The 20,989-nt window shown below is 48.1% G+C and overlaps 1 protein-coding gene across 1 annotated transcript; it reads right to left on the bottom strand.

Annotated features, from left to right (window-relative positions):
* Nucleotides 1-381: 381 nt before the first annotated feature.
* LOC126531894 (carcinine transporter-like) lies at nt 382-4,554 on the bottom strand. The gene is made up of 2 exons (XM_050179625.3): nt 4,264-4,554; nt 382-2,252 (listed from the first exon to the last, which is right to left on the bottom strand). The coding sequence occupies exons 1-2, from the start codon at nt 4,552-4,554 to the stop codon at nt 849-851; spliced, it is 1,695 nt and encodes a 564-aa protein (XP_050035582.1). The 3' UTR covers nt 382-848.
* Nucleotides 4,555-20,989: the final 16,435 nt, after the last annotated feature.

Below are 20,989 nucleotides of genomic sequence, written 5' to 3'. Positions count from 1 at the left end.
ACGGCGGGTGCTGTGCAAAGACGACTACAAAATCTAGAAGGGGTAGTGGAAATGACAATGAGGAGAATGTACGAATACCATGGGCACACTTCGTTTTGTGAGACGTCAGCTGTAGTCAATTGACAGCCCATACATGCACCCTATCACAACAACGGCGTCGCTTTTCATGCAGGCATCTTTTCCTTATTTTGCCAAAAACATACAATACAGTCGTAAATAACTTTCCGGTATTATGCGTGCAAAGACAGAAATGCTGTATAACTCTGTAGTCTTGGTACGTGTGAGACCACTGGACAAAATTATGCAATTTCACATTTCACACGGTGTCATAAAAAGGAATTCGTTTTGGAGTCAAGGTATACCTTGCAAACACTGCCTACATCGAAGGGCTAAGATTTTGTTTCACAAGACCGTGTGACCAAACAAATCATTTCAAATGTAGGACCTAAAGAAACAAGCTAGCAGCCCGCACTGCGTGATAATTGAAATCTGTACATAGGCAATGTATGTATTCCCTGGACAACTATAGTCTATTAACACCATTATTGTTCTGATAATAGTTTTTCAGTCCTCAAAGTTGCATATCTACAAATACATTTGCGCAGCAGCGTAACACGCGCGAAGTTCTAGCGCGTATAGTAACTAAATACCCTGCACAGACAACTTACGGCTCGTGAATGCAGTGCTGCGTTCACTCTCACGTAATTGGAATCCTAAAATTAGAGTGCCAATTATATCATCGGTCATAATATCTAATGGCATTGCACTTATTCTGCTTTCAATACAAGTCTATCCATTGGCTTCCCCACTTCATGATCATCCGGCGTGAATTTAAAATGTACCCGTCGTTAAGCCGGCGACTTGTTCGGCGTCTTCATTTGTCCCTTGCGCCGTCTCCTCCTCTTCTCGTCCTCGACAGGAAGCGCCAGTGACTGTTTTAGGGCCTCCTTGCGCTCCTGGGCACTCGCGGGTGCCGCCTCACGCTTCGCCTTCCGCGTCTCGACGAGGACCTCCGGAAGCCACTGCACCGCGAAGACGCTCAGGGCGGTCAAGATGGCCGCGGTGCCGTGGAACAAGGAACCTATTTTTCGGCCACTCAACGCGTGTACGAGAATGCCCAGGAGCGAACCGACGTAACCGAAGAACAACGATGCGCTAACACCGGCACAGCGGATGCTCGTGGGGAACACTTCGGCCGAGTAGCACAGGGTGACGCTCATGGAGCCCGCCAACGCGATCTTGAGAGCAGCGTCCACCACAGGAATGAGTATCTGGAGACCGCTGACGGACATCAGCATCGTTTGGACGGCGGAGAGGGCGCACACGATGACCAGCAGTATGATCAGCGTGTCCCGAAGTCCACGCTTGACTACGGCCCAGCAGACGGCCACGTAGGACGCCGCCAGCAGTACCGTATGTACCGCCAACCAGTAGTAGCCGAGGGAGCGCCCCTTCACCGCCAGGGGGAAGTAGATGGCATTGAGCGTCAGCCTGGCTAGGAACACCGACGCCACCTGGCGACGCATCTTCACGGACTGCACGCGACCGTCAGAGGCGTCCGTTGAAAAATGCTGACTCTGATCTATCTTTACCAGTTGGACGAGAATTGCCCGAAAGGTGGCCGCTGCCTTGGCGGTATCCAATCCGTTGAGGATGGCTGCCTCCAAGACGCCCTCCTGAGCACGCTGCACGTCCCAGGTGGCCAGGAGCCAGGCGGGTGACTCTCGCAGTAGGCAGCAGCAGGCCGCCAAGATGGCCGTGGGCACGATGATGACTCCGTGTAACAACACCCAGCGTGGTTTTAACAGGCTGAGAGCATCGACGAACGGAGGTACCACGGTAATCCCCACGGCCGTGACCAGGATGGTGAACAGAAGCCGCCACTGCTTGCCGGTCACCTCGTAGAGCAGGATGAAAATGAGCATGAAGACTGTGTTGGCGGTTGTCAGGACCACGGTCCTTGTGGAGACGTAGAAGGTGAACGTGCCGGAGACGCTGCTGCCAACAGTTCCAGTTAGCAGGACGATCACGGAGGCCAAGGTGACAGGCCTTCGACCCACTCGGTCGGACGCGAACCCGAGCACTGGCGTCACTAGAGCGGAAATCATGACGAAGATCCCAGTGCCCAGGTTGAGCAGGTACTGGCGGTCGCAGATGAGTCCGAAGCGGCTGACAATGCTGTCAGCTCGGTTCGCAATGTCGTAGTCCCAACTTTGACAAGGCGCCGTCGACCTGTTGGCCGCAGGAGTGTCCTAGAAGACAGGTGACAGCATAGGTTTTACGTGAAGCTTTACTGAAGATATTATCCGAGCTATTTATTACACCTACATATACATTAGATATACATATGCGAATTTATATAAATATACAAGGTACAAAGCAGGTCGGTGACTGCTCGGTAAACACGACGTGCAAGTTCTTTAGACATTAGAGTGTTTTAGTTGAGCGTGTTTACGCTCCGCTAAGCAGTTAAGCGGAGCGGAGGCGCGAATGCGCATGCGTCGTCCGCTTAGCCGTAAGCGGGATAGCGGAGCGAGGAACACGGTCCGCTTAGAAGCTGCCTGAGCGGAGCGTGCCGCGCAGCACTTTGGCTAGCGTTGGCGTCAGAACGGATTGGATTGGATGCAGAAAGCAAGCGCGCTGGCTAACACGTGGCGTTCCTCAAGACGGCGCTTTATTTTCCATTGGATAAAATGCACCGGTAACCCATTACAAGCGCACGTCTAGATACTTCATGCAGAAACAAGTTATATATATACATATATACGTTTTACTGTATAAGAGTGATCATAAAGTGTTTTTATTTTCTTTCATTACCCTGAATTTAGCCAGGGGGCGCTGCAACTACGAAAGGTCCGCTCCGCTACGCAAAACGTGCAACTAAAACGTGAAAATCGCCCGCCGCTCCGCTGTGGCTTAGCGGGGCCGCTCGGAGCGGAGCGTACCGTAAAGACGCTCAACTAAAACACTCTATTGTGTTGCTCAGATCCCGCATAGATTTCTTGCGCTCCTTTCTTTTCTCACACAAGAATTTCGGAGCAGCTTTGCTGGCACACTGTGCTGCTTAACACCTGAAGTACTCTGAACGAACCACCTGGCCATACTTGTGCAAAGTGTTGCAGATCAGCACCGATTCGTTCTCTCTAAACTGCTGTTGCTGCGTCTTCGATGATACCGTAGTATCTTGAAATAATAAATAAGACAAATATATGCGACAATTCCTCAAAACTTCTAAAAGCATTTACGCAACAATAAAAACAAACTTACATTTATCTGTGGCTACAACGCTGCTAAATATTGCTAAGGAGCTACACAATCTTCACGAACACGGCACTATAAATCGCATACAACGAACTCCCACCATGTAAAATGAAAAGCAATCTTCGTCACTTTTGCATATGTTCATCTCTTTCCCAATGTATGGAACCGTTTTCCAGGCATCGTAGTTGACGAGGTTGGACACGTACAGAGCGCAAAAAGGGGGTTAAAATTAGAGAAGTGCACAAGACGGAATTCGATTTCGAGCTAAAGCTCATTGTGCAGTGGCGCAGTAGTAGTACTTGACAAAGGCATTATTGACTTGTCTAAAGCCCTGTCAAAACAGCTTTTGGAGTTCGCGTGCTCATCAAGATCCACCAAACATTTTACACATCTTGTACTTCCCACCGAAACGCATTCACGTCCCATACTATTAATAATGTTTCCAAAGCACTTATCAAGCTCGTTTACGCGACTGTCATATGCAGGGACATTAAGCGCTGCAAATGATAGCACTGAGTCACGTAAGAACCTCTGCTTCAAATTTTGGAATAAGTGTGAGCAATCTCCAACTCTCATGCAACAATAATTCGTGCTGTTGAGCGTGAAGTTCTTTTTACCCGTTTCACTTGGGCACGTTTATAGAACCAAAGTACTGTTATAAATTGTATGGAAGGAGCTCAGTTGAAAAAAAAAAAACTTTCCCTGTTTAATGGCATGTCGCAGGTAGCTCAATTTGTCTACATCGAGTGGCTTACAGGATCGAGCAGACAGACATCCATGGAAAAGTGAAATACTCGTAGAACAAATTGACAGCTTAGTGAATAAATTTTTCAGTTATTCTTATTGGGACACGTGCTGCAATATGTGCCTGCATATAGGGTTTCACCTTGGCGCTTATGCAATTGCAGTGAATATGCTTCAGAGCTGCTACGCGACTTTGCTCGTTTTAACGCCAGGTCAATCATAGCAACTGTTCAAATCAACAGCAGGTCGTAATCTCACCGCAACGACCGGGTCGTACACGGTGCACTTGCTGAACGAGCCGTCAGCCTCAACGGGGATGGACATGTTCTTCCACGCGTCGGCAGACAGTTCGCGCAGGTTTTTCGGCGGCCGGCACCAGTGGTCCACGGGCCCATTGGTGAGGTGGTCCGACAGCGCTTGAAAGAGCGCCACGATCACCGACAGGACGCTGCACAGCAGGACTCGGCGTTGGTACGGTCCGTGACCCAGCACGATGTAGATGCTCTCCTGGACGGCAGCAATGTTGTCATGGAAGACGAAGCCAGGCATGAGTTTCCTTGAGGTCGCTGTGGACGACGGGGTCGCTGGAGACGCCGCGCTTCCAGAAGACCCCAATATAGAACGGGCCGCCGACGTCACTGGCGACGCAGCTCTACTGCTAGCGGTGTCTGAACTGACCGACATTTGATTTCCCAGTGTTTCAGGAGACGACGTCTTCTGCAAGGCGTTGGATACCTTTCGAGAATTGTCTGTTCCTCGAGAGGCGAGAACGCGTGCACACGATCGCGATAATCGTTTTTCTTCTTTCCACATTCCGCGAGGTACGTGCCGCTGGAGCACGGTTAGATGAGAACTTGACTGCTCTCGTAATTGTACTTCAGAGGAAGATGAACAAAATTACATGGCTGGTTGGGTTACCAGTACCTGTAAAGCAAAAAATTGCGTTGACTGAATACCTTACAAAAATTCACGAAGAGCTAGAAACATTGTGCAGAAACTATTGACGATGGCTTTCGATGTAAGTGAATAGAGAAAACGAGCGACAGAACCAACGTTTTCCTTGCCCAGTCCGACCACTGACCATCGACCAACCACGAAATCATGCGAAAGAGGAAAAGAAAGCTATTCGCTTCAAACATAGCCGGGAAGTATTACGCTACCGTGGTAGATAACCGACAAGAAAACGACGTCAAGTGCGAAGACAAACAGGAGCAGTATACAGGTTGGCTCTTAAGCGTCCGTTCCTGCGTTGAGCGTCGGCGTCACTCGGCGTAACCGAGCGAACTAGCACAGCGAACTATGAAACAGCAAACGAGGAGCGCAGTGCGGGATAGAACGGTGATAGCGAAGAGAGTGCGAGGAGGAAAGCGGAGCAGGAGGGTGCAGCGGAACCATGAGGCGGGAAGCGGAGGAAGAGGGTATGACGAAAGCGTGAGAAGAAAAGCGTAGTGCCGGTGAAGACGGGCTCTGCGGCGACGATCGCTGCGAGATGGCGTCATAGTAGAACGCGTCGTCTGTTCACCGATGACACCATCGATCAGGCATTTGGCGAGCGCGTCCAACGACAGTATGTATGGAAACAAAGCGCTGCATGAGCGGAGGTCTCTCTGCGGCGGCGACTGTTAAGCGTGCCTACGCGCAACCCCGGCGCTGCCCATCGCGATCTCCGGATTAGCTGAGGCAGTCGCGCCACACTTCGTTCGCTACTCACAGCGCTCTTTTCCTAACATAAACCGTGTGCTTATATAATGATAATACAAAATACTGCCACGCATACCTTTTCACACATAAAGCTGCGCTCAAATTTCGCGTTATGGAGTATTGTAAACGTCGGTGCGTTTTTTACACTTTTTACCGATATACAAATTTTAGTAGTAACTGCAATCTCCTAATACAATCCGAATCTTGGCCAATCCGCCGCTCTGAGTATGCGCCATCATTGAAGAAAAAATCAAACGGAACGAAATACCGAATAGCTATAATAAAAAGGAGAGCATCGGCGGAGCTATATTTAACATACAAAAAAGAGCAACCGCAAGAGCGAGCTTTACCAAAGCTTAAAGATCAGCGCACTACTGTTGGAAGGTTGGTCAGGGGCACTATAACGTAAAGCTATTCCAAAGTTTTCTGTTCCAATTATGCAATCCTCCACCCGCGATTGGTAAATAAACCTTTTTGGGCCACCCCTACTTGCCTGTCTGTCACGCGAAGTCACGAAAACCGCGATAGCTCCCCATCTGATATGCCGTGAACACACTGATTATGCATGTTTCGAAAGAACAAAAGAAAAATAGTTCTTAATGATTCGACGCCATTTCGCCATTAGTCCGCGGCTATTGGTCAAACGTTTTCGGGCGACGCCCACTTCACCTGCCTGTCACGCGGCGTCAGAAAACCGCGAGAACTTACCACGTCAAAGTGACGTGTTCGCGTTAAAGATGCATTAATGTGCCGAACAAAGCTGAATTTTCTTTTGAATAGCCGCAGGCTGCCCCGTTCCGAAAGGAATAAAAGATGGCTGCCGCCGATCGCTCAGGCACTGGCTACTTGCATCTGCCGGGGAGCATGGGTTTATTTGCATAGAACAAAGCTTTTTGTGTAGCCGTGTAACGTTTTCGAGCACTTTCAGCACCTTTTCGACCTCGTTCTACCAACTCTTCTTTGCTGAGGATTCGTCTTAGCGGCATTCTTTACCTTCCGCTGCATACCGTCGTGATTTTCGACCAGCCACCGCATGCTATGAAAGGGAAAGCGGACCAATCACAGACGCCGGCACCACCCTCTTCATCCGGTTATCGATTTTCAGTGCACAGGCTCGGCCCCATCAACTGCCTCTCCACCTGAGCGTGCTCCTCGCGTCTTGTCAGCGAATCAGATAAGACAAGCCGCTCAGTGTAGGCAATGTTATTCGTTATTAAAGGAAAGAAAAGTGACCTCCTATAAAGGAGGAGAGCGTTTGATTGGTCTTTTCAGACAACCCTGAGGGTCACCGCCTGATGTTTGCGTCGGCTGTTACGCAAATTCGACGTCAGGAGATTGGAATAAAAACATATTGGAATAGTTTTGCGTTATAGGGCCCCAGGTTGTAAGAGAACGCGGCGTTATAAAGAAAAATGTGGCCTTCGAAGCTATTCATGTATGGCCTGCTGGAACAGCACAGAAACCAATGAGCAGAGAAGCTAATCAATATGTTTTCTTAACATGCCGTAGCATTCATAGATACCCAAGTGACGGCATAGTTACTTCACCCGAAACTGTCGGCGAAAGGTGACAGCGGTAAAGTGAGTGAGTGGCAGTGGGTGATCAACGGTCGGAGTATCGGTGACGTAAAGATATGTAACACTAGTTAGACTGCACAACTGTAGGAGGAAAGTAAAAATGATGTGCTTGGAGACATCAGCCACTACTTCGTTTCAAAGGAGGTACTTCTAGCATAAATCAGCCAACCAGCCACGCACATGTCAGGGCTCCCATGGGTGTGTCGTAACGCTTCGCTATTGCATTTTGTAGGCGTTACTCAGTGAGAAAAGAAGGAAGAAGATTATGATTATGGCGAACTCTCACGAGATGATGACCTAATCGCCTGCGCTAAATTCTTTCTGACCCGTTATCTACTTTAACTCATATATTCTTATCCATCATCTGAGTCCAATGTTGTGGATTGTGTACTTGGGGATCACTGTTTGCCTATCGTGCCGTGGTATCGCTGTAAAGCAAAACGTTTACGCTCACCATTGGCCCGGGCAATGGTGCAAGCAACACCACTCGTCAGGCGCAAGGCTCCGACTTGCAAAGCCTTTCGTGTACAATGAAAGATCCTTAAAAACTATCCTCACCTAATCAAGATAGAGAACGAGGTCATAAGCAGAAAAATTCAGGCCAGTTTACGAGGAAGAAAAAGACCAGTGATTGCGGATCCAGCAATGGACCTCAAGGTGTCTTCATCACTCGAAGCGACAGCACCTTTGGGAAGTTGTATTAACAATTCGTTTTCAAGAACAAAGGCGAGTCTAAACGGCTTCACGTTGTTTATTATAGCTGGGCACAGCCTTAATATCAACGCATACGAGGTAATATTGTGCATTCGGTGCCGTGACGTCATGATACGTAGGACGCCATCATTGCCAGCTGCATCGTGGGCTAACGTGCCGCGGCGTCTGTATTCGCTTGGTAGGCGTTATAATTTAATAGCTGGCTTTCGATAAATCTTAGGCGATTTCGCGTAACTGGGCACATAGAGCAAAATCAGTCTTGAAGAAAGACTTAGGAATGTGTATGAAAACAAATGGGCGGCTAAAGTGCACAAGTATTTGTACCTGAAAAGCGCAAACACGGAATAAAGGGACATGTCAAGAAATTTGTCAACCATGTGCAGGGTAACTGAAAGTGTAAAGAGACAACCAGGAGTCGTCAAAAATAAAGTGAGAGAAACAAAGACAGTGAATTGGATGGAAAGAATAGAAACGAAAAACACCATGGAGATTTACAAGTAAGGAAGACAGAAATTACATGGGAAAATTTGTAGGATAACACAGAGGACAGTGCCTTCCCATTTGAGGCTCGAGCTGGTTGCCTAAGAACAAAAACACACAGAAAGAAATGTTCGCACCAAGATGAAGCGTATGTCTGCTCAGCACATACTAATACTACTACATAACAAGTTTTCAACCAGCGAGACCCGTAGATAACGTGCACTCTCTAGAAGCGCTTGAAGATGAAGCAAGTTAAACGAGATAGGCAAGTAACTTTTATGGTATTTGTGGATAAGAAGCAGGGAACAGATTGAAAGGACCGGATCCGTTAAAGGTACCGGGCGCTTTACAAGGTAGATATCAAAATTTTAAGGAAGAGAAAAAATATTGAGGAGATGTATAAAAAACGTTAGAATGAAAAATGTGCGTAGTATACCTGATTACCTCAAACAGGCTAGGTGACTTTGCCACTGCCCCGTTTCAAAGAGGATGCCAATAAAAAAATCCGCAGTTCCGCCCGGAAGGCGGAGCGCCGATTGAGATAGCGAATTAATAGGTAGCTGTACGAAGTAAAGATCGTAGTTTTATCGGCCGTATAAACTTGTAAACATTCGCTTATTTACTAAATTAACAATGATAGAATATTTAAGCGGGACTCAACGAGGACGTAGAAAGAAACAGACACACAGAGCCAGCGCTGTCTTAGTGTGTCTGCTTCTTTCTATGTCCTTCATTAGTCGCGATTACACATTCTATCATGGATTCAAACCAAGTAGCCCACCAAAGTCTTTTGACTAAATAAACCAGTAAGGTGTCACGCGCGCAAAGGTAAACATGCATGAACACATCCCGCTCGATGAGCGCGAAAATTCGTGAACATTCTGGAGTGAGGAATCGCGAGAGCAGCAAGAGTATTTACCTTTCTGCATCTCTCGCGTCGACGCGAACGAAACGTCGAATGCACAGCGCATACTAAGACACCGGCACTACGCGCACTCTGCAAACATCGCAGATCGCTTTGAAGATGAGGCCCGCACGGGTGCGCACTTTGACCACGTTGCAGATTGCTTGCTTTCAAGACACACGAGCGCCGCAACGCGGCCTTACGGCGTCCGCCAGAGGCGTCTACTACTACTACGGCGTCCGCGTTTCGAGTGGCCAACGCCGTAGTAGACGCCGCGGTTGTCTCCACTCTGGGTGTGTTCTAATTCCGGCCAGCATCGGAGGCAGTCTGCATAGACAGCGACAGCCGAGGCAGCTTCGAGACCATGTAACGGAACGCATTCCTAGCCGTCTGGAAGACGTACGGAAGACGCCTCTGCGACGTGACGCCATGTCACGGTGACAAGAAAAAGTGGATAACAGCATACGTTATTTCTGTATCTTAAGTCTTTGCGCCTGCAAACCTATGAAAAACACAATGTAGCCTACATTAAGGGGGTACGATAGCGTGTCTACGTTTTCTTGTGCGCAGACGGCCTTCCTGTCGGCTTTCCAAGCGTCCTGCTCAGCCGTCATCTTGTGTGGACAGGAAAGTAGCTTGCATCGTTTTCGACTTCAATGCTGTCTTCACGAAGCTGTCTACACTTTGACGTCTTCGTGAGAATTGGAACGAGCCTTAGGAGGAAGCTTTAGCTCGGGTGATCCTATCTAATTATATGTAAAAGAGGAATTCGCTTTTCTCTCCAATCACTGCACCAAATTTGACGAGGTTTGTTGCATTTAAAAGAAAAACGTAGTCTAGTGACTGTTCGTTTAGAATTTTTCATTTAGGCCGTCAATTCCTTATTAAAATTTGACAAAAATCAAAAATAAGAAAAACGAAATTATCAAGTTTGCAACTCTAAGCAATGAAAACTGATATGTGATTTTCATGAATAAAGGTATTATTATTATTATTATTGTTATTATTATTATTATTATATAACAATTATGTTAATTGCATCTAGCAGTACATCTAAAGGGGACAAATTTTATATGGTACACATAAATCTGAAAAAGAATAGTAATACGGAAATGCAGCTTTTGCAGAACCCTTGTACACAACGTAACAAATTCACAAAATATATATTGACATATCAAATTTGTCCAGTTTGAATGATCTAATGGATGCTGTTTACAGAACCGCGATATCTGTTTTTGATGCAGAGCTATTAACTTGTAAACGTTGTGCTTCTATTTTCCTTGAACTTCCAAATTTTCGAAAATTATTTTTACAAAATTCGGGCCCTAAATCGAAATTCCGCTCTTAACAGTCACTAGAATTTGCCTTTATCTCTCAACTGCAACAAATTTCATCAAAATATGTCCAGGGGTTACCTCAGAAAGGCGTTTGTGTGTTTCACATGTATTTGGATAGCCCGCGTCGGATTTGGGCCGGAGCTAAAGCTTCCTCTTAAGATAACCGCTGTCCGCTTAGCCGTCTACTTAGCCGTCTACAGCGAGTATTGGAGAGAGAGAGAGAAGGAGATTCTTGTTGATGGGAAGGAAGGGTTGGGTTAAAGTGCAGCGCAGTAACTGTCTCTCAGCAGAGGACACCTCAACCGCGCTGCACAGGGGGTAGGGAATGAAAGTAGGGGGAGAGAAAGTGCACCAGAAACAGCAGCACGCCGCGGAAATGCGATGGAAGGAAAACAGCCATTGTACTGAGTGGCGGGCGAGGAGGACATCGAGGCACCCTAGAAGCGGCCGGAGAAGGACGCCCCTCCTTCCTCGCCTGACCCCGCTGCCTCGCGCGCCACAGAAGAGGGCACGCATCCGGGTCGCGTTCCTCGCTCGCGCCCGCGAGATTGATCTGCGTTCGCCGGCTCACCCTCACAAGCTTTCACTCATACGGAACCTCATGGCGACGCCGACGGCAGAAATGCGTCTGGAGTGTCCATATAATTGCTATCGCAATAATAATCTTCCCATACTGGTCCAACCATGGCATCAATGGCACTGCCTAACCGCCGTGGTTGTTCACCCCTCGCAACGTTATGTCCATGCGAGGCGTACCCATGTCGACAAGCTAAACGTTGCTAAGCGTGAGGTTCAGGTCACCGTTCGATTACTTGCCATGATATACGCTTTTCCACGGAGACGGAACGCAAAAATATTCTTCGCGAACAGAGAGATCTCTTATTGTCAAATATAATGCTATTTACAACGGTGCGAGCTATAGCTCCCAGCTGGGTTTCTGGACGTTAAAGAATGGTTCATGACACACAACTAGCACTTAATAGGAGCAAGCGCAGTTTACATCATATTTATTGTTGCTCAATCTATCGGCCAGTAGAATCGGTGCCCATCGTTCATAGCAGATTCCGAAATTTATTAATCGTTCTCTTTTCAGAAGCACAGAAAGGCTTTCAAATTGAAATCGCGAGCTATGAAATAATATGGAACTTAATATAATTAAAAGTTAGTGTAATTACGTTGATTATTTAATGACTCAGTTTGATTTTTCGTAGATATAATGGCCGCCTCATCGAGTAGTTTATATCAAGGGTTAGAATTGTGCTGTCTGCTGCAGGCAATTTCTAAAAATTTTGGGCCTTTTCAGGAAAAGCACCCGGTATAATGAAGACATATTTGTGACGACAGTCGGATGGCTTCATTTGCTCGCCGATTCCATCTCCATCACTTCGGCAACGTCCCTTAGGGCGCATAGTAGGGGGCTGTGGATCGAGAAGTAGGAAACGCAGTTGATGGCTCGGAAGTCATTGAGCCCCCTGACGAAAACGTGGTGAAGTACTCCAACACTCCTCGATCTGGGTATGTAGTCAGCGTGCGGTCCTTTTCCTACACACCCCACTTCACGAAGCGCATGACTCGTCCGCCGTGAAGCGTTGTAATTGGCGGCCTGCGATTCCTCGTTCGCTCTGGCTTGGCGTATTTCAGCCAATAAGGTTTGATGGTTTGGAGCGACGCGTTGCCCCTCAGCCTGCCGCATTTGCTGTAATAGCATCTCCCTTGCATCCATCTGCTGAACGGCGTATCAACGGCGAGGGGCCTTCGAACGATGGTTTAATCTCTTCGACCGCTAGAGGCGTTAGGGTATTTTAGGTTGGGTGACGACAATATTGAAACGGAGACATTGTGTTTTTAATGCCAGACATTCTTCTCCGAGTCAACATATTTTCTTGCGTGTATCTCAACATTTCCGGGGGCCAATGCCGGACATAATGCAGTTGTCTCCGGGATCGGCCCCCGAAGAAAGGTAACGTAGTGTAACTGGGCACTCGCTGGTCAATAATATCTCAATGGCACCGCCGAAAAGTGTAGCTGATCTCCGTTAGGAAGGTTATGCCGATCTTTTATTAGGCGACGCCTACCTATGTCGACAATCTAAAGATTTCCGCTGCTAAGCGTCAGGTTCAGTTTACTGTTCGGCTACCCCCCATGACATGCACTTTTAGGTAGAGTTGGAAAGCAAAAAAAAAAAAAAAAAACTTTCCTGTGCACAGATATAATCTCTTATTGTCAAAGTTGGTGTTCTTTAGAATGGTGTGCATTATAGCTCACAGTTCAGCTTCTAGACGTTATAGATAGTTCATGATGAACGACTAACACTTGATTGGAGCAAGCTATATTTAGGTTAAATTCATTCTTGCCCTAAAATCATAGGCCATCGTTCGTAGCAAATATTGAAATTTAATAAACAGTATGTTTATTTCTCAAAACCAGAGGAATGCTTTCAATTTAACAACGCGAGCATGCAATGAAATGTAAATGGCGACGTACAAGGTTTATTTTTGTGTTTCCATTATTAACTTTCCTGAAGATAAATTTCGTCATGCATGAATTTCAGTGCACACGAATCTTGTGGTGCGTAAAGACTACTTTCAAAATAATTTTTAAGGAATCAAGTGCTGATCTGCTTATTTAACTTAGCTTACCTCTCGCTTAATCCCCTTTATTGGTTGTGTTCTCTGGCCTAATGGGATGGATGCGTCTAAGTTTTTTATATAAAATGTAAAGGTATGTTTTATGTATTTCAGCAAAGGATAACCCTACCAAAGCATATTACATGACGCATGCGCCTTATGTTATATTATCTCAGATGAACACACGTGTCTCAGATGTGTTGTCTTGTGCGATGATACCAGATTATTGCACATAAAGTATACGATACTTTTTACAGCGAAGCTCTATACCTCTACCATCCAAGGAAATTTTCGCGTCGTTGTGGTAAACAAAAAACTCCCCATACGTGGGCCGACCCCGGAGATAGTGCAATGCCTGGTCGACCCGCGGCGGAGGTGAAGCAGGCGTTAAGCACTCCCCATACGGGGGCCCATCCCAAAGGTAGTGCAATGCCGTGCCGACCGGCGGCGTAGGTGAAGCAGGCATTAAGCACTTCCCATACGTGGGCCGATCCCAACGATAGTGCAATGCCGGGCCGACCCGCGGTGGAGGTGAAGCAGGCGTTAAGCACTCCACATACGTGGGCGATCCCAAAGATAGTGCAATGACAGGCCAAACCGCGGCCGAGGGGAAGCAGGCGTTAAGCATTCCCCATACGTGGGCCGATCCCAAAGATAGTGCAATGCCGGGCCGAACCGCGGTGGAGGTGAAGCAGGCATTAAGCACTCCAGATACGTGGGCCGATCCCGAAAATAGTGCAATGCCGGGCCGACCCGCGGCGGAGGTGCTGTTCGCCATTGAGGGGCCCACATGGAGAGTTTCGCTGGTCATCCTTCTTCACAGAGTGGAAGGACACTGAGATGTTTTAGTGGTGTTACACATGCTATGTGCTCATCAGTTTATTTTGTACGCGCTATTAGAGCTGCTATTATTTACCTGTACTTCAGCTTACTCTCTCCCCCAATGTAATGACAAGCTAGGGCAATGAATACCAAAATAAATAAATTTATAAGTAAATAAGTAAGTAAATAAATAAATAAATAAATATCGCACCTTTCGTAATTTATGTAAAGCGAAGCATTCGGCAAGTGGCTAATGAAATTGTCCAAGCATTCAGATTTCGTTCCTGCGTCTCGTCGCGCGCGCATATGCTCTCGTGCACCCGGAGTGCGCAATGTGACGATTATTATATTGCCTTGTATTCATTTTTTGCTATGCATTTTAAATATACCACCCACTTCCTGATCAATGCCACGTTGGCGGTGTCTGCCATATGAAATTCATCATCATATTCAACAGGCGTTGATACTCTCAAAGAGAGTGGTTGGCATTGGCACGATAGAAGAATATAGAAAGCAAAAGCGATTGTAAAGTTAGAGCATTGGGCTTGTTTTAATGCAGCAGTTAGCAGTCACTGGCTACTTCAGGCGTTTCGAATCTATCTATCTATCTATCTATCTATCTATCTATCTATCTATCTATCTATCTATCTATCTATCTATCTATCTATCTATCTATCTATCTATCTATCTATCTATCTATCTATCTATCTATCTATCTATCTATCTATCTATCTATCTATCTATCTATCTATCTATCTATCTATCTATCTATCTATCTATCTATCTATCTATCTATCTATCTATCTATCTATCTATCTATCTATCTATCTATCGACACAGCGTCCCCAGTTGTGTAACAGATTGGGGAACTGGGTATGTGCTCGTGGCCGTGACACAATCGTGGTCGTTCCATCCTCGTCATTTCAGCATCGTAATCTGACTCTTCATGTTGTCTTCAAGTTGTCTAATAGCTGTCTAATAGGCATGCCCTCGTGAAGCGGTCATAGTCGAATCATCGTCATTCCAGCTTTGCCATTCGATTCTTGTCATGCCGTCGTTGTCACACCATCGTCGTCATACAGCGGTTACGCATTCGTTGTCACACAGCCGTCGTGCTTCCGTCGTCGTTCAATGACAGTTTTTCTTCTTCATCACCACTCCAGCTTCGTTATCCGAATCTCGACATGCAATCGCCGCCACGCCATCGCCGTCATACAGGCTTCGTGATACAGCCTTCGTAATGTTATTGTCACCATACACTCGTCGTCATCCCGTTGTCATGCCATTGTCGCCATTGTGTCATCGTCCTACAGCGGTCGTCATCCACTCATTGCCTTGCGAAGCCATCGCGGTCATTCTATTGTTGTGATTCCCACTTCGTCATCCGACTGTTGTCACGCCGTCGTAGTATCATTGTCGCCGTCATACCATCTCCTTGTTTCGAACAGCATCAAAGTTGGACTATCGTAATGAAGTTGTCACTCAGTCGTGATTATGCCTCGTTGTCATGCCATTGTCCTCATTGCGTCGCCGTGCGACAGTGGCTGTTGTGCGTCTGTTGTCATGACGTTATCGTCGTGCCGTCGTGTAGCGCCATCGTAGTCGCTGCACTTCGTCCGCTAACTTTCGTCACGCCGTCGTCGTCGTATAGGCTTCCTCCTACTGTCTTCGTCGCGCCACTTTCGTCATAGAGTCACTCTCATGCATTCGTCGCCATAAAGTCACCATGATGCCTTGCACTCGTTCGATCATCGTCATGCTAACTTTGACATACGACTCTCACATGCCATGATCGTCACGGCATTGTCGTCACGCATTTTTTTTTTCATACCGTTGTCGTCTAGTCATCGTCTCCACACTGTCGCTCTTTTTTTAAGCGAAGCTTTCTTTGGCTCTTCTTTCGACTTCCTCACTGCTGCTGCTGCTGCTGCTGCTGCTGCTGTGGATGTCTTGCATGCCGCGTCTGGGGTTGTTGAGAGCGTGCGTGTACATGGAAGTAGCCTGGCAGAGAGGAAAGGCGACGCGGGAGACTCGTTTGGACCTTTCCATTGCATCGCTTGTGCACCATACCCACTGGAGCTCCCTGGGCGTCTCCATATTAGCGTCTTGACAGCTGTAATTATTCGTGACCACCGCAAAAGCATTGCAGAAACTGCAGCGCTTGCCTTTATACTAACGTGCAAGTCCGGAAGGAAGCTAGATTGGATGAGAGAAGGGGTAGAGAGTGGGCAGGACCGACGCAGTCACTATAGCAGTGAATAACAGCCTTGCCACTCTCGCAGTTGCGATATTGATGGCGGAGGAGGGGGGGAGGTTATAGCGAAAAGGTGATTAGAGAAGGCAAGGAAACGGGGCTAGTATAAACACGACAACACTTTCGGGGAAACTGGATACATTTATGCTTAAGGTACGGTACGGTAGGTTTATGCTATCTCTGTAAAATATACACCATGTAAATATGTCAAGCGGGCAACTTAGGCAGTGCGTGCAGAAGCAAAGCCACATGATTTAAAGTGCACCGCAGGGTCTAGGCGACATCATAGAAGCCGTCGCACGTCAAATGAACAATTCTGTGCCCACTGCGGTAGCTCTGCGGCTATAGCATTGCTCGAGGACGCGGGCTTGATGCCGACCGCGGCAGCCGCATTTCGACGGGGGCGAAATAAAATACGGTCGTGCACTTAAAATTATGCCAGAGGGCGGCACTACGGTGAGCCTCATAATTCGATTGTAGTTTTGGCATGTAGAGCCCCATAATTAAAATTATGTTTAGCACTTCAGTCATGATGCCGAGTCGTGTGTCGTGTGAGGCAATGATAATGCTCAACCCTCTCAGGGATTATGAACAATGGCGCGCAACAATGCTCCAAGCAAACACGCCTCATTGTGAGTTCTGTGTACTACGCAGACAAACAGCACTGGTGAATGAAGGTGACATTTACCATATAGAAACCGCCCTCGTATTGGAATAAACACTGAAGAAACGAAACATTCGCCGTCAACATCACGACTAATTATCGCCGATGAAAGCAAACAGCACAGAAAACTTCGTTTACATGCATTCCCACAGTGCGTGGGATCCGCATAATTTCAACATCGTCATCACTTCAGCAATATTACCCTGTTGCCGTCATGCCATCGTTGTCATCCAAGCGTCTTCGTGTCACCGTCACGCTGTCGTCGTTATACTAACGTCATCATCTAGGAATCGTAATTTCAGTGTCGTCACGCGGTCGTTGTCCCACCTTTCTCGTTTCGTCGATACCATTGCTTCTTCGTCATTTCATCCTCGTCGCTGCGTGGCGTCATGCAGTCGCCACCCCGCCAAGCTCATAGGCGGATTGTCTGAGGATGGGCGCAAATACCCAGTACGTAAAACAAAGTGAAGCAAACAAAAATGTCGTTTAGTACATTGCGCTATTCAATAAAGCGGTCTGTGTGCTTCAGATTCCAATGAGCTGATACTATTTGTACTGGTTTTATGCAGGTATTTATTTTTTACAGCGGATGTGTGCTTGCTGGCACTACTATGTCGGCCAGGGTTTGTTGTAACCTCATTTGCTGTAGCTTGCATTCATATACAGCTCGTTCGAAATGAAGCTTTATGGTTTTCTTAAAACTAAGCACTGCGAGACACGCGAAGACCACCTGTGCCAATAAGTTATGTGACAAGGGGGACTCAAAATGAGATGATAATTATTGCTGTTAGCAACCCAATTCACTAAAATTGAATAATTAACTTTTTGTTGACTGCAGTTAGTGAGTATGCTCGTATTTAAAAGTTAGAGGAAGTCATGTTACGACACATTATCTGTTGGAAGAATTCTTCTAGTGTGTCTGTGCTCCAAGATATCGGACTCAAAAATTTAATTGTCTTTCGCATGATTTCACATGCAAGAGAGTTAGGATCGGCGCCAATCTCCTCCATATTGTGACGCGGCTTCTGGAGTCGGATATCTCGGAGCACAAACATGTCAGAAGAATTCTTCAAAGTGAAACTGCGAAGAAACACGACTGCCTTTAACTTTTGAATACAAATATACAGACTTACTGCATTCAATGAAAAGTTAATTATTCAAGTTTGGTGAATTGGGCTGCTGACAGCGATAATTATCATCTCACTTTGTGTCCCCTGGCCAAATAACTTATTCGCACAGGTGGTCTTTTCTCTTCTCCCCCCTCCCTTCTCTCTCTCTGCACAGGTGGTCTTCGCGTACCTCCCAGTGCCTAATTTTAAGAGAACCATAAAGCTTAATTTTGAACACGCGGTATACTATAATCACGAATGCAGCCCAGCGGCAGTAGCCACGTCACGCCCCTGGGTGTAGCCAAACAAAGTTTGTCTATAAGATGTGACGTATGTAAAAGTCCGTATTTCAGAAGCACATTAAAATTATTCAATAAACTATGCGTGTGGTCTCTGTAGATAGGAGTACACAAGGACAATTTAGGCATGGTGGCAGGACACAGAATGATATATTCCATGTCTCAGGTTATCAGGGGTATACGACCAATCTGTTACTTAGGCGTAATGAACGATAGCAATTGCACGGGCGCCTTTGTGCTGTCCTGCTATCCACGGTACATGTGCGGTCCGTGCGAGGAGTGTCAGAGTGTCTTCATACATGCGGAGTGCATTGGGCTGAAATCGACAAACGGAAGTGGAGGCTCTGCAAAATCGGTTCGGCAATACAGCCAGGCAGCTTCTGCATTCAGTGGCGTTTGGCACGCACACACATCACTAGCGCACTAGCGTTTCCGCTGAACTTCTGTGTGTACACACTGAACAAAACGGGAACGGCAAACGCCCATCTAACATTTACCTGTCACTGGACGCTGACTAACACCGACGGTTTGCAGCCGGCCTCATCCCGTGCACGCCACTGGCAATGCTCCTGATCACGCCAGTATTGCGAGAGATCCTGTAGCTGTGAGAGCGCTGTCCCTTTTGCCCAGCAGCACTTGCCTTGCGAGCTGGGTCGTGCTGGGGCGCGAACACGTGACACCCACGCGTAGTTAGGACAGCAGGCGAGAAGCTTCAGTGCCACGCTGAACCTTGCTATCGCCATCAACGCTATGCCTTTAACGCGAAACTGTCATTCCAGTATTTCAATATATGGACACCCCAGGTGCATTCTTGCCGGCGACGTTAGCGCTGCCGTGATGTGCCAAGGCCGATAGTACCTTCGCTGCGCGCAGTATGCTGTATGGGCGAGTGAAAGCACGCGAGTGGAGCCTACGACCGCGACTTAACCTGGCGCTTGGGAGGAAGGATAGTGGAGAGCAAATGCGCTGTCTAAAGTCGCGTGAAAGGCCGCGGGGAGATGGGAGGGGGCGGCGTAGTGCTCCGCCAGCAACTGCGTATTTCGCGATCGGGTGCAAGGGGAACTGACGATCGCGGCTCAATCTGGCGCTTGGGATGAATCATAGTGGATACCAAATGCGCTGTCTTAAGTCGCGCGAAAGGCCGCGGGAAGATGGGAGGGGGCGGCGTGGTGCTCCGCCAGCAACTGCGTATTTCGCGATCGGGTGCAAGGGGAACTGACGATCGCGGCTCAATCTGGCGCTTGGGATGAATCATAGTGGATACCAAATGCGCTGTCTTAAGTGGCGCGAAAGGCCGCGGGAAGATGGGAGGGGGCGGCGTGGTGCTCCGCCAGCAACTGCGTATTTCGCGATCGGGTGCAAGGGGAACTGACGATCGCGGCTCAATCTGGCGCTTGTGATGAATCATAGTGGATACCAAATGCGCTGTCTTAAGTCGCGCGAAAGGCCGCGGGAAGATGGGAGGGGGCGGCGTTGTGCTCCGCCAGCAACTGCGTATTTCGCGATCGGGTGCAAGGGGAACTGACGATCGCGGCTCAATCTGGCGCTTGGGATGAATCATAGTGGATACCAAATGCGCTGTCTTAAGTCGCGCGAAAGGCCGCGGGAAGATGGAAGGGGGCGGCGTTGTGCTCCGCCAGCAACTGCGTATTTAGCGATCGGGTGCAAGGGGAACTGACGATCGCGGCTCAATCTGGCGCTTGGGATGAATCATAGTGGATACCAAATGCGCTGTCTTAAGTCGCGCGAAAGGCCGCGGGAAGATGGGAGGGGGCGGCGTGGTGCTCCGCCAGCAACTGCGTATTTCGCGATCGGGTGCAAGGGGAACTGACGATCGCGGCTCAATCTGGCGCTTGGGATGAATCATAGTGGACACCAAATGCGCTGTCTTAAGTCGCGCGAAAGGCCGCGGGAAGATGGGAGGGGGCGGCGTGGTGCTCCGCCAGCAACTGCGTATTTCGCGATCGGGTGCAAGGGGAACTGACGATCGCGGCTCAATCTGGCGCTTGGGATGAATCATAGTGGATACCAAATGCGCTGTCTTAAGTCGCGCGAAAGGCCGCGGGAAGATGGGAGGGGGCGGCGTGGTGCTCCGCCAGCAACTGCGTATTTCGCGATCGGGTGCAAGGGGAACTGACGATCGCGGCTCAATCTGGCGCTTGTGATGAATCATAGTGGATACCAAATGCGCTGTCTTAAGTCGCGCGAAAGGCCGCGGGAAGATGGGAGGGGGCGGCGTTGTGCTCCGCCAGCAACTGCGTATTTCGCGATCGGGTGCAAGGGGAACTGACGATCGCGGCTCAATCTGGCGCTTGTGATGAATCATAGTGGATACCAAATGCGCTGTCTTAAGTCGCGCGAAAGGCCGCGGGAAGATGGGAGGGGGCGGCGTTGTGCTCCGCCAGCAACTGCGTATTTCGCGATCGGGTGCAAGGGGAACTGACGATCGCGGCTCAATCTGGCGCTTGGGATGAATCATAGTGAATACCAAATGCG

Source organism: Dermacentor andersoni, chromosome 4 (assembly GCF_023375885.2).
Source record: "Dermacentor andersoni chromosome 4, qqDerAnde1_hic_scaffold, whole genome shotgun sequence".
Lineage (NCBI taxonomy): Eukaryota > Metazoa > Arthropoda > Arachnida > Ixodida > Ixodidae > Dermacentor > Dermacentor andersoni.
Note: the sequence above shows the minus strand (reverse complement) of the source record. Positions and strands in the feature narration are given on the sequence as shown.

Bases quoted from the DNA above. Each gene is read 5' to 3' on its own strand.
- LOC126531894 (XM_050179625.3), bottom strand. From the start codon at position 4,554: ATGCCTGGCTTCGTCTTCCATGACAACATTGCTGCCGTCCAGGAGAGC. The intron at 2,253-4,263 runs GTGAGATTACGA...CCTGTCTTCTAG, and splicing joins TGTACGACCCGGTCGTTGCG to GACACTCCTGCGGCCAACAG.